This window comes from Typopeltis vanoorti, chromosome 22, assembly GCF_054136105.1.
Source record: "Typopeltis vanoorti isolate ZY-2024b chromosome 22, IOZ_Tvanoo_1.0, whole genome shotgun sequence".
Classification (NCBI taxonomy): domain Eukaryota; kingdom Metazoa; phylum Arthropoda; class Arachnida; order Uropygi; family Thelyphonidae; genus Typopeltis; species Typopeltis vanoorti.
This window is the reverse complement of record NC_143570.1, coordinates 14,760,229-14,775,112: the sequence shown is the minus strand read 5'-3', so window position 1 is coordinate 14,775,112 and position 14,884 is coordinate 14,760,229. Positions and strand designations below refer to the sequence as shown.

The 14,884-nt window shown below is 34.7% G+C and overlaps 1 protein-coding gene across 2 annotated transcripts in view; it reads left to right on the top strand.

Moving 5' to 3' along the window:
• Nucleotides 1-14,884, top strand: part of Nrx-IV (neurexin-4) — a 491,733-nt gene that overhangs the window by 356,348 nt on the left and 120,501 nt on the right. For both annotated transcript variants that reach the window (XM_090412013.1, XM_090412014.1), the window contains exon 19: nucleotides 12,899-13,072. In XM_090412013.1, coding sequence (XP_090268139.1) covers nucleotides 12,899-13,072 — 174 coding nt within the window. The remainder of the gene's footprint in view (nucleotides 1-12,898; nucleotides 13,073-14,884) is intronic.

Here is a 14,884-nt window from a genome sequence, read left to right as displayed (position 1 = left end):
CTTCACCTTTTACTGAACGAACTTGCTTTCATAACTTCTTACAATTCTGGGCTATATGAACATCTGCACCGTTGGCTGTACTATCCGAAACGAGGACATCGATATTTTCACAGCTTCCTATGACTCTCTGGTATATTTCGCTTTCTACATAGGAATACGGGAATATCTTTCCCGTTCACCTTCGATTCCTTGTTGTGGCATGAGGATATATGCCATATCTCTCCTCTCAGGAACACCGTGAAATCCACTAGAAAACCAAACTAAAACCACTGCGACTATCCAAACGTTTCTTCTCTTCTCGCAAAAAGGCCTCAAGCCTCCTTGACCACCTAAACGTCTCCCCCAAGACTCAAAAGAGCCTACTCCTCGAAAATCCAAAGTCAAAAAGAAAGAGCCTCGAAGGGGGGGGGGGGGTTACCAACCCTTTTATAGCTGCTCCCCTAACGGCGCTCTCTCTTACTTCCTTTTCCCACCTTCTATTAGTTTTCCGTCTGTCTACCAATTGGGTAGCATTTGGCCGCCATACGTCATTTTGATCGGCAACTCGTAACGAAGTTTCTATCCGGGTATAGGCCCTAAGCGATATTCCGTTATTTCTCTTGTTAGCCTCTATCTTAACCCCCTTTCAAACCTTTTCTCAGAATTCTGCTTAATGGTTAATCTGTAGCCTCTTACATAGCGTATTGCATGACTCATTCTTTTATACTTATGGACTTAACTCTTTCATTCTTAATCGCATTACTATATTAATTCTTAGTTAGCTACTTATTTAATACAAATTCCCCGTTTAGTCATAATACATCTTAATACATTCTTTTCTTTTGTTATCTTGACTAAACAATAGACCTTTACATTTTACTCAATTTATACTGGATGCAAGAATATTAAATTATTCTTTTCATGCAGGGGTTTTTATTTATGTTATTTGTTTTTCATGTTACACCATGATAACTGACAATACTATATTCTCAAGATATCAGGTGTAACAGAACCAGTGCTTTAGATTATGCTGAGCTTCGAGATAAACCACTTGATATTCTCCCACAGAAAAAATTGATACTTTAGTATCCACTGAAAGTAAATTAAACGTACCAGATGGTCCTGACCTGGACACTGGCCATCCATACTTCTCAAAATCAATTGATCAATATAAATTTAGACAAGTCTACAAAGTCAAACATTAGAAAAATTTTTACAATGGAACTGTCATGCATTTTGCCAAAATTTCAATATCAGGATTTTTGTTGCAGAAACACAAGCCTTTCTGTTCATGTCTGCAGGAAACATATTTAAAATTCAGTGAGGATTCTGCCTTAAGGAATTTCACTATTGTACACAAGGACAGAACTGGAGATGGTGAAGTGGCTATCTTAGTGAGCAGTCATACTCCTTTCCATTATGTCCAGTTTAATTCTGTTCTGGAAGCAGTAGCGATTTGCCTATCTGGTGATTTATTTTTACAGTATGTTCAATATATTTACCACCGGGTTTTGAGTTAAATGAGATGGAACTTGATAATCTTATATTTCAACTATGTCAACCATATTTCTATGGGTGACTTTAACGGACACCACCCTTTGTGGGATAGTGCTAACACAAATGGACAAAGTTGTATTATTGAGTGAATGCTAGACAATCATTACCTCTCTCTCTTATTAATAATGGAATCAATACCTTCTTCCATATGCCTACCCATTTGTATTCTGTAATAGATCTTACTATCTTCTTCCCTGCCTTTTTTTTTTTTTCCTGCTTCTCCTGTGAGATGTCAAAGAGAAAATGCTAGATCATCTTACACATTCTTATTTACTGAGGGCTGACCCACCTATGTGTGAAAAATGCAAACATGTATCTTACAATTCGTCATATTCTGGTGGAGTGCCTGCACTTCACTTGAGAGAGGAATGAAATATTTACATATCTAGCCAATTCAAATATACATTCATGCAGATTTTATCAGACCCAAACAAATTCCATGACATTTTTTAACTTTTTACAAAGAATTATGTTGGCTGATTGGTTAGTGTATCTGCTCTCCAGTCAAAATGCTGCTGGTTCGAATCCTGCCATGGATGTTTGTGATTGTAATGAAAATACTAGTGGTGGTGGGCAGTAGATGGCGTTGGCATAGTTGTAGTTGGTGGATTAAGTTATGGGGACGTAGAGTAGGTGCCCTTCCTCAATGAGTCTTTGGACTCCCTGGAGCTGTCAGGTAATAATTATAATTAATTTATACAAACACACTTAATTATAAATTCTATTTATATGTAGACGCTATTGCTTTTTTTTGTTGTTGTTGTTGTTGTTCATAACATATTTACTAATTTATCTCTTTGTGACCATTTATCAATATCTTGTGTCTGCTGCAACTCTTGATATAGTGCAGTATTTCCTTTTCTTTCCTTGGACGAATAAATCAATCTATCACTTAATCTTACTCCTGTTTACCAGTGTTTGTAGTTCACATATTTTTAATCTAACCTCATAATCTACATTCCATAATTCCAATATATAACACTTCTTTTCAGCCTTTTGACAGCTTCTTTAATCCTATCAGAATCCAAGAGACAAAATCTGTGTGCATTACTCCAAGTGCATCTTATATCAAGTCTTTGTAAAGAAAGCAAAATAACATGTGTCCTTAATGCTTGTTTCAACTAGATTGTTTTTGCAATGTGAATTTGAACTTCAAATTCCTATACACCATAACTTCAAGATCCATAGCCTCATCAGTTTCTCATAGCATAATTCCACCAATATAATATGCCATTGAATATCTCATTACACCCAAGTGCATAACTTTGCACTTACCAACACTGAATTGATAGCCACTATCATATGCTCACATTTCCAGCCTATTCAAATCATTTTATAAGTGTTGGATATCAGTAGTATTCCTGATTGCCATACCCATCTTTCCATCATTAAACAGTTGACCATCTCCTGTCAGATCATTTCCAACATCATTAATGTATAGATTGAACAACAATGATCCAAGGACTGATTTCTAAGTTTCACCACTGGTCAGTTACCTTAAATCTGGGAGATTTGTACCCATCACATACCACTTTTTGATATTCAGTCAACCATCCACTTATCGAAGTCAGTAGTTTCTATTTCATTCTCCAGTTTGTGCAACAGCCTTTCATGTATATTCTTTCAAATAGTGTATCTATTCCCTTCATCCAACTCAGCTGGAACATTACTGTAAAATATGAGCAAATTGCTAAAACATAATCTCCCTTTAGTAAACCATTCTGTTCTTTCCAAAGTGACAGCATAGGTTTATTAAAGCATAACTTGTCCATCACCCCATTTTTGTATTCTTACCAGTAAGAATACAAGTGGTAAGAGTTCTTACCAACTTCTCTAGATACGCATTCAAGAATGGGAGAAAAAAGGTTAGCAAAATGGGTATTGAATGCCTGCAAAAGATCCAGTGGAAGACTAATATCCAAGTAGTTTAGGCAGTTAATACTTCCATAGATGACCTCAAATATAAGATCAAATACAATACCAGACCTAATAATTAACAGATTAATTTAGAAGATTGTTGATGGAAAGCTTGTAATAATGTAAACTTAATTGTGTAGTATTATCATGGCATCCTATGTACCGTGAAAGGCTATATATCAGGAATTAATATATGTATAACTTCTCAATAGTTGAACAGCCTGTTGTTAATAGTAGAAGCCCCTGCATAATATAGGTTGTACAGAAATAATTGATTTTTTTTTTTTTTTTTTTTTTGTTTTCCCATGCTACTTCAGTCTGCTTAGTAATCTGGCATCCTATAAGGAAATGGAAAATATCTGTCATCTTATCAGATTAATTATATAAGATCTGTGTCCGAGAGTAATTCAAACCCTTTCCCCACTTTTAATTGGAAAAATGGGGGATTTATTCATTCACAAGGCCTGCATTGCATTGCACCCACCTATGTTTATTGAACATAATAGCTATGATCACAAAGCATGTAGACAGTGTTGGAACATCCTACCTAACTGACTGTTCCATTTTCGTTGGTTTATTAATCTTATTTTTACCTCCTCAAATTCCATTTATCTTCGATAGTTGTTGATTGATGCTCATCTGAATATAAGGAAATTTATATTATACTGCACCACCCTATATTCAGATTAGTCTAAACAATATAGAGGAATCAATCATCAACTATACTTATTTTACCACTTTGTTTTCAGGCCAAGATTATTAATAGTGTTGTGAATGGAGAACCTGTGGAACAAGTAAAACATTTCAGCTACTTAGGCACGATTTTTACTGAAGATGGTAAATTAAATATAGAAATAGACAACAGAATCAGCAAAGCTGGTATGGTGGGAAGTCAATTGAATAAATTCATATGGAATAAGAAAGAAATTAGTCGGAACACTAAATTAGCTGTATACAAGACAGTGTTCAAACCCGTTTTAATTTATGGATCTGAGAGCTGGGTCAGAAGTAAAACACTTGACCAAAGACTAGAGACCGCAGATATGAGAGTCCTGAGAAAGATTAGAGGCGTGAACAGATGGCATCAATGGCAATATCATATTAAAAATGAGGATATTAGGAAAGAACTTGACATTGTTAGCATCCAGGAATGCGTTAGCAGAGCTAATCTCAGGTGGTATGGTCACTTAAATAGAATGGGAGAGGAAAGATTAGCAAAACAAGTGTTCTCTGCCAGGTTGGCAGGAAAACGACCCAGAGGAAGACCAAGATATAGGTGGATTGATACGGTACAAAGTGCCTTAGACGATAGAAATATAAGATCTGATAATGTTGTAGTCTTGACAAGTAACAGACTGATTTGGAGGAAAATTGTAGATAGGAAGTTAGTAATGATGTAATTTTTTCATGTAGTACAATCATATCCTGTACACCCCTTGAGGGTACATGGCAGGAATTTGATGATAATAATGATGGTTATTAATAGTTTTTAAGGCTTCCGCTAAGGCCTGGTTAATTTTATGAGCGGTGCAATGAAAGAAAATCAGGCAAACACCAAGTTTAACTCAAAAGTAAACATTTAATGTAGAATAATACAACATATACATTCAAGTATAACTATCTGCAAAAGTTATCCAATTGAAAAATTACAAGAATTCACATTCAAACATTAATAACTTCTCAATTAGGTTTGAGGATCATGACTAATGTTAACACTTCTTAATTTTTAAAGCATTAGTATTTCTTTCACATAGTTCTTTCTATCCAACTGGATGAATCATATCAAACATATATTAGCTCAGTTTAAAGTATTCAGAATAATTACAATCCATTAATTATTAAACACTCATTTTTCAGTTCTTTATGCTCAGTCAAACAAGTTGAAAATAGTTCTTAAAGGCTTAACTTTCTTATTGTCACAATAACTAATCTTATGACACGCTACACTATATTCCTTCTCAGTCAGCTAACACTTAATAGAACAATATAACACTTATTATTTCGAGGGGAAAGTACTTCAGTACATTTAACATCCGACCATTAATTGACATAACACCACAGCTAAGGTCAAAGTATATCCAACGGAGTTAATAGATATTGCTTTGCAGGTTATAGAAAGGACAACTCTTACCGGGTTACTGCTTCTACACATCAAATTCGCATAGGCACATTTGAAATTCTTGTTGACTTTTACTTTATGACAACACAATTCAAAAGAAATCTTCCACTATAATAACTGAATTATAGACACAGAAATACACAAGTCTTGATGCACTTGGTTTAAGTTATCTACTAATTCCTTATTTTCTCCTATGTATCAACTTCAGCTGTGCACTATTCTTCCACTAAACATTTGGAATTTATCGTAGTATCAGAACTCCCATAGAAGTAATTCGAAATGCCTATTAATTCCTGGTCCTTTCCTAGTTGATTTACGGCATATATATCAATTCCCCTTCCGCCACTTGCTACTGATTTCTATGCTGTCCCTAAGGCTTCTCTCTTTATTTTTGTTTTCCAATCAACTATTCTCTTCTTTCCCATCAAAATGCTCTCCGCACGAGCTAACTAAAAATAACTCTGTTTCTCTGTCAGCAGCCAATCAAATCCGATCAGTAGAATTCCATAAATTTGCTTTCACTTACAGAAATGTTAAATAATAATAAAAAAAAAAATATCACAATTCATATAAGGTACATTTAAATTTATATACACACAGTTTTTTACAATAAATTTTACAGAATAAAGTAATTTAAATGAATATTTTTATACAGTCTTTTTATTACTATTACATATCTTAAGATTATATTATTAAATATTAACAAACAAAATTCAAGGAAAATACATGAATAACAAATTTTAAGCAAGAGACTAACAAATAATATTGAAACAAGTCTTGCTTAAGATATGGCAGATTATGTTAAATATGAATGAAGTATTATAAATTGTATCTTCATTCACAATTTAACAACAGGATATTAGATAGCAAGCCGTGTGGAGTCCACAGGTAGTTAGTAGCAGAAAAGCACTTTTTTTTATCCTAAGTGCACTCTACATATGATTCAGAAATATTAACTCATCAAATAAGATTTTATGCAGTGTATACTAAAATTGTTTTGTAAAAGGTGGTAGACTTCAAAGAATGTGCTTGAAAATTCTTTTTCAAGCTTAGCAAAATTGCATCTATACCCATGACTTAACTGAATTTTTGGATAAGAAACTAACAGTACTTAAGCAGTTGAATTAATGTGTTAACTTTCAAAGGCAGAATAATCTCTTTTTAAATCTTAGTACATCAGTAGTCTGAGCAGGCTAAGGTGTAATTTTTATTTATTTATTTTTTTTATTTTTTATTTTTTTGTATTTTATATTATAGATGTTAATAAGGCTGTGGGAATGGATGCCATATCACCACGTATTCTTAAGGAATGTGCACCACAGTTGGCTATGCCCTTGACATGAAAACTTTGCAGTGGTTAGGGTTCCTAAGGAATGGAAAGAAGGAAAAATAGTACCACTCCACAAGCATGTTTCTAGGGCAGAAGTTGCCAATTATAGACCAATCTGTATAACTGCAGTTGTGGTTAAGGTGGTGGAGAGATTGGGTAGGAATAGAATACAGGATTGGATTGATGGACATGGCATTCTTTATGATAATCAGCATGGATTTATTTGTAAAGGATTGATCCTGTTTTAGCAATTTACTTGCATTTTATGATAGGGTAACAGGTGTATTAGATAAGAGAGAATTATATATAGTGATATTCTTGGACTTTGTAAAAGTGTTTGATAGATTACATGATAAGTTGGTATGAATAGATAGTATTGGTTAGATGGGTTGGAGATTGGCTCTCTGAACAATACCAGCAGATTGTGTATGATGGAGTAGTGTCAAAAAAAAAAAAAAGGGAGGGTAACTAGTGACGTGCCCCTTGGTTCTGTTCTTAGGCCACTGCTGTTTAACTTATTTGTAAACAATATATCATGTAGACTGAGTGGGGATCTTCAGTTGTTTGCTGATGTTAATTTCCTTCAGGAAGATTTGAATAGACTTTTTACTTGGACAAAGGAGTGGGTTGTAGTTTTAATATCAATAAGTGCAAGGTGTTGCATTTTGGAGTGCAAAAATATAACGCTGTCTACTATATTGACAGTGCCGTACTGCAGGAATTGGATGAGATTTGAGATCTGGGAGTGTGATGGCTGACAGTAGACTGAAGTTTAGAGGGCATATTGCAAGTTTTGCAGAGACTGCAATCATAGTGCTGCTATGATAAGAAGTACTCTAGCATGTAGGGATAAGGAAGTGGTGGTGGCACTGTATAAAGTGCTACTCAGACCATACTTGGACAGTTATGCTTAAATCTGGTCACCTGGTTTTCAGTGTGATGTGGAGACACAATGGAGAGGGTCCAGAGGTGAGTGACTAAGACAAAATGTAACTGATATAAACAATATCAGGACTTTGGACTGCTAGCTATGGAGAGAGGTTGAAAAAATTTGGATTGCAGAGTTTTGTGGATAAGAGGAAAAGAAGTGATATGATACAGACATTTAAGTTAGTGAGAGTATTTTATCAGATTAATCCAGATGAAATTATAAAAAGAGTAGAAGATGAGAGGTAGAAAAACCAGAGATCATCCTTGGAAGTTATTTAAGAGTGTGATGAAGAGGGATGTGAGGAATAGATTTTTTACATGGAGAATTGTCAGTGAATGGAATGCATTACCAGAACGTGTTGTTAATGCAAGGATTTTAAGATTTGGTATGATGTATTATGTTGTCGGTTGAATGAACCTCCCACAATGAGTCTCTGACTCCATGGAGGGTGCAATAATTATAATATTTTGTATTTATTTTTTACTTAGTCCAGAAACCCTGCTTGAGAGACCAAGCATGGAACTTTTTCAAACCACTCCAGACCTCCAATAAACAGAGATCAGGTCTCGCACAACACAGTGACAATTGCAACCATTCATACCCATGGTGGAACCCACAGCCTTTTAGTTGGAGAGGAGGTATGATAATCACTAAACCAACCAGTAGCATATTCTGATGAGTTTAAAAAAATAAATAAATAAATAAAAAAAGTCTTAAGATAAAAAATATTATTTTTTTAAAAATGAATATAAATAGCCAGAATTCAAAGTATATTAAACCCTCGATTTAACGGACAAAATTTTTGGTCCATATGTCACGTGAAAATTAACACCCTGTTAATTTTAAAATGCTTTTAACCAAGATTTGCTTATAATTAAATTAACAGGTTATTTTTGTTATTAATTTCCTATTATTTTTAACAAATTTTGGCGAATAGGCCATCATATGTTGGAAAAACACCACTGTAATAATTTAGCCAACATAAATGAGTCACTTCTCATAAAACATGTTCGCCGAATGATTAGGACATGATCACATCAATCGCACTGTAATTGGTTCTTTTGTCGCATGGTGTGACTTTCTGCGGCAGTTTTATTACACACATTTTTGTAATTTTAGGGAGTTAATTATAAAAAAAAACAACAGAATTCAAAAGTTCAAAAAAAAAACTTGACAGTTTTTTTCAAAAGAGGATTACCTAAACCAAGTGCCTCATCATGGAACATTAACTTATTTAAAACTTATTGAAAATTGTGTGTAAAACAATTTTTTTGTTATTACAGTGCTAATATTGATAAAATTGCATAACTGTTAATTTTAAGGAAAGAACAACGTATATTATTATATTAACTAAATAACTTTAATTAATACTTCCAATATTTCTGTAATGTTGCATTACCATTCTTCAGGGAACATAAAAATTAATGAAATGTGCGTGCAGGCACTAACACTGAGCAAAAATGGCTGAAGAAAACAACTGAAGTCAGTCCTAGAGTCTTAAACGGTGCCATCTAGTGTGCCAAATTGAGTATTAATCTTGGCTATTTGGACTGATGTTTTAAGAATGCAAGCCTCCCATATTTGGGGTAGTCTGCATCTGTTGTGATCCATTCTTATTGAAATATATATTTCCCTTATACTTTCCTTTCTTTTATATATCTTATCCCTTTTCTCTGCATATCGTCACTTCTGTACTAGGGCTCCTGACTGTCACTCAGGAAACTCATAAGGTAACCTCCAAAAACGAAAACTGGCAAAAGACCTCGGGGGGGGGGGGGTCCTAACCCTTTTATATCTTGACCCTACCGGCACCTTCTGTGATTAATTTTCTTCTCCCTTGATATCATGATACGTATCTCATAACCTGTTAGGGCGGCGTCCCCTGCTGAAACTTCTACCGTTGGTGGGTCGTGTGCATGCGACTGACCCGCGGCAGTGTCTAAATCATGGACCGTGACCTTGGGCTTTACTGTGGTTCTAGTTAATCCTATGAGTCAGCTTTATCAAACTCTATCAGCTCACCCTTTCTAAAAATTAGCATAACTTACAATCTCTAGTTTCGAGTGTATAATACGCAAGCCTTTTACATGCAAAACTTTTATAACTAAATACTGTAAATCAATTATCTTATTTTTCTATTATTATACAATCAATGTTCTTATATGAGTTAACAATTATTCTTTTCAATATATTTATTTCATTTATACGTAGATGCAAGCACTATTTTCTCATTAAGGTTTCTACTTGTTAAATTGTGATCAAGTAAATTCTCTTATGAAGTTTACAAGGATCACAAATTTAACACATCCAAATTTATTGAGGTTTGGGGAGTTTTTTAAGGCTGAGACTGATTCTAAGAATAATCTCTCATATTTAAACTTGCTGCGGTGTAGTAAGGAAGCTTTTTTTCCAACGTATTTTATGGCACGTGTCCAAGGCATGGTCAGCAAGTCCTGAGTGGTTATAACGGTGGAAACGGATATAATTCTTATGTTCAGATATCCTGATATTAGCAGTCCTGCATGTTTGGCCATAGTAAGACAGTTTACAACTACAAAGGACCTGGTAAACTCCAGGTAGGTCTAGAGGAAGTGGCTGGTCTTTGGAAGGACAGATAAGAGATGCCAATTTTTGATATGGTTTGTAATAAGTTGTCAAGTCATATTTTTTTAAGATTTTTGTTAACTTTTCAGAAGTACCACAAATATAATGAATAGTGACAGATTTAGAGTAGTCCTTGTTGGGGAGGGAGTTGGGGTTAACTGGTTTTAATATTTTTTGGATTTTATGGGGGTTGTATCCATTGGTCAAAATGGTGTTAAGAATATGAATAAGTTCAGTAGTAAGGGCATTGTTATCTGAGCTGATTAATTTTGCCCTGTTATATAGGTTTTTATAATCCCATATTGTTGGGAGGAGGGATGGTGTGAACGCTGGTGAATGTATCTACCTGTATGTGTAGGTTTTCTGTAAACTGAGAAAGCCAGGGATCCATTAGGCTGGCATGTAATCAGAGTACTTAGGAAAGAGAGATTGTTATTGTTTTCTTTTTCTAAGTAAAGGAAGTTTTCGAGGTGTTTAGACCATGTGGCCAAATAGCAAACACATCATCTACATAGCATAGCCAAACAATAGGTTTAACTGGGGCCGAGTTTAAGGCTTTTTCTTTGAAGGTCTCCATAAAGAAGTTGGCCAGAGGTGGGGAGAGTGGAGAACCCATGGCAGTCCCCTCTATTTGTTTGTAGAATTTTCCTTGCCAAACGAAATAGCCTGAGTTCATGGTGAACTAAAATAGGGCTGAGATATTGGGAGGAAATTTGCCTTGGATGAGGTCCAAAGTATCTTTGAGTGGGACATTGGTGAATAAGGAGGAGACATCAAAACTGACCATTATGTCAGTCTGTTGGAGTGAAATTGCAGTATAATGTTACAGATATTTTTATTTTAAAAAATTTGCTATTTAACGGACACCCCTTAGTCCCCTGTTAGTCTGTTAAATCGAGGATTTACTGTATATGAATTTTGGCTATTTGTATTCCTTGTGAAGAAATCAACAATAGTCACTCATCTTATGGAATCATTGGCAGCTTCCTCTAGCTGAATCAGTATTTTCTTTCGAGTTTGCCTTTGAGTCTAAGGTTTGATTCCTGTCTTTAAACTCATTTTTTAAAATATTGAAGAAAAAAAAATTTTTATCAAAATATCATTTAGTTTTATCTTACTCAAAACTTGAGTGATCGCTTCCTATTTCAAATCCCCATGTCCAGTACTATCATGAAGATATTGCTGTCAACAATGGCATAATCATTGTGACTTCTTTTTTTTCTCATCTCTTCTCTCCATGTGAATTTGTGCACATCCTTATGTTGGAACATGGTTATTAGTAATGACAAGTCCATTTTCTGAACAGTAATCTGGCAGACACTTAAAAATTGTTATTAGCTTTGCTCTTTTCTCCAAACTTCCCCAAAAAATTTGTATGTTTGATATTCATTTCCTACTCTATTGATATCTCCAACAAGGATCAACTTTCCATTTTCTTTGTGTCGGCTGCCATCTCTAATGAACCAAAAAATATTTCTCCTAAAGTAGAACCTTCTGTGGGACCCTAGGTACAACTGAGTCTCATTTTCCAGTTTCCCATTTTGATGTTTGCCCACATCATTCTGCATGATACTGCCTTCATCAAAAAGCTTAATCCTCATATGTAGTGTTAACAGACATAATACAATGACCTCATGGCCTGAGTTGCTTTGGCCATAAATCATAACCAACAACTAGTCTGTGTTGAATATTATAGTTACTCCTTGATTTCTCTGATCATTATTGCTTGAATATAATTGTAATGGTTATTTAGAAGAAACTCACTTGTTTTTGTCCTCTTTGATATAGTAATGTGAGTTATGACTTGGTACTTCTCTAGTTCTTCTGTCAGTCCAGTTCTTTTCTTGAATTCTGCTAACAATCAATTGTAGTTTGTGGAGTTTTGGTCTAGTAGTTGTCTTTTTACTATTCATCTTGGTTCTCTGATGAAAACAGTGGGCACCTTTTAACTGGACGACACCCCATTGTGCATGAAATTCCATCATATACCAGTATTTTTTCTCATGAAGAAATGCAAATACTTTTATAGCAACCTTGAAGAGAATTAAGCAAATTAGACATTTACAATTGGAATTGATTTGTAATTTAACATCAGCAGAGGATAAGTATTTAAATGTTGAAGGGTATCAAAGTAAATTTAGAGATATTTTCAAATGGGATTTACTGTATTCCATGATGTCATGTTGCAACACATGAATTAGTGTGAAATTTAGACCTGGCAGTAAATATTTAAGGCTGTTCAACTTTTACAAAATTGCAGTATTGTGTGCAAAAGAAATGTTAAAAATGAGGTTATAGATATAATTATTTTTATAAATATATTATGTAAATTATTTTGAGGTTTATAAAATTTTTAAAATATAAAAAGATGGGTAATATTTTAGTATTTCTGTATTAAATTATTGATGGGCTTTCATGTATTAGCAGTATTTGAAACCATTAACTTTTTTTTTTAATCTAGAAATTGGTGTTAACTTGCATCAAGACAGCTATATTAGGTATGACTTTGAAAGCATAATCTCTACACTAGAAGAATATATCAGAGTTGGATTCACAACAACTGAAAAGACTGGCATGATTTTTGGGATATCATCTTATTCTGGAGAATATTTAAATCTCGTGATGTCCACCAGTGGTATGTATTCTTACTTATTATAGCATGGGCATCTCCATGGAGTCTGAAGACTCACAGAGGAGGCTTGATAATACCTCTCCTTGAACATATTCACCAACAGAGCACTAATAATGTACTCTAGCAACCCATTCCGCCATTCGCCACTCTCCAGACAAAAATTATTATCCTGACATCCTTGCTAACCACACCCTTACTCATTTTTCAGGGCTGATCTCCCTTGTTCTAGTCAAGTGCTGAAACATATCCTCTGCATCATATCTCCTCTTTCTGCTTATCAACCAACTTCTGCCACTCGCAAATCCTCAATCTGTCCTCATTGGAAGCATTCAACTGACCACTCATCTTACCTTTGGATGATTCTCTCTCCACCATTTTCCCATCTCACAAAGCCCAGGTAATTGACCAGGTATGTGCACAGTAATCATCCAGATATGGCCATATCAAAGCATCATCATCATCATCAAATTCCTCACACATACCCTCAAGGGGTGTACAGGATATGATAGTACTACATGAAAAATTTACATCATTACTAACTTCCTATCAACAATTTTCCTCCAAATCAGTCTATTACTTGTCAAGGCTACAGCATTATCAGATCTTATATTTCTATCGTCTAAGGCACTTTGTACCGTATCAATCCATCTATATCTTGGTCTTCCTTTAGGTCGTTTTCCTGCCAACCTGGCAGAGAACACTTGTTTGGCTAATCTTTCCTCGTCCATTCTGTTTAAGTGACCATACCACCTGAGATTAGCTCTGCTAATGCATTCCTGGATGCTGACAATGTCAAGTTCTTTCCTGATATTCTTGTTTTTAATATGATATTGCCATTATATTTATTTACCATATTCACTTGATGCCATCTGTTCATGCCCCTAATCTTTCCCAGGACTCTCATATCTGCGGACTATAGTCTTTACTGTTTTCAAGTGTTTTACTTCTGACCCAGATCCATAAGTTAAAATTGGTTTGAACACCGTCTTGTCTACAGCTAATTTAGTGTTCCGACCAATTTCTCTCTTATTCCATATGAATTTATTCATTTGACTTCCCACCATACCAGCTTTGCTGATTCTGTTGTCTATTTCTATATTTAATTCGCCATCTTCACTAAAAATCGTGCCTAAGTAGCTGAAATGTTTTACTTGTTCAACAGGTTCTCCGTTCAAAACACAGTTGACATTTTCAGCAATTCTACCTATTTTCATTGTCTTTGTCTTTTTATTGCTGACCTTCATACCATATCTATTACAACAGTTATTCAATTTAGTCAGAGAATCTGGCAAACTTGTAGCGGATTTATTTCGAAGTATAACATCGTCCACATAAAGCAAAGAGCTGACATTAACATCTCCAATTCTGATATCATGTTTAATGCCACTTTCCTTCATAATGTGATCTATATAGATAATGAATAACAGAGGGGATAATGTACATCCTTGTCTCACACCAGATTTACTATTAAACCATCTTCCTGTACTTCCTTCAATTCTAACTGCTGACTTACAACTCAAATAAAGACTAAGTATTGCTTGATATAATGTCCCATTGACACCATATAATTGTAGCGTATTGAATAGCTTCTAGCTTGGCACCTTGTCATATGCCTTTTCCAAATCGACAAAACTTAAATACAGACATCTGTTATATTCCCATGCTTTCTCGACTATTTGTCGTAAAGTGAAGATCTGATCCTGACAGCCTCTATTTGGCCTGAATCCAGCTTGTTCTTCACCAAGCTTTTCTTCCACAATTCTTCTCAACCGTTTGTCAAGTATACTTGCATAAATCTTGCCTGGAACACTCAGT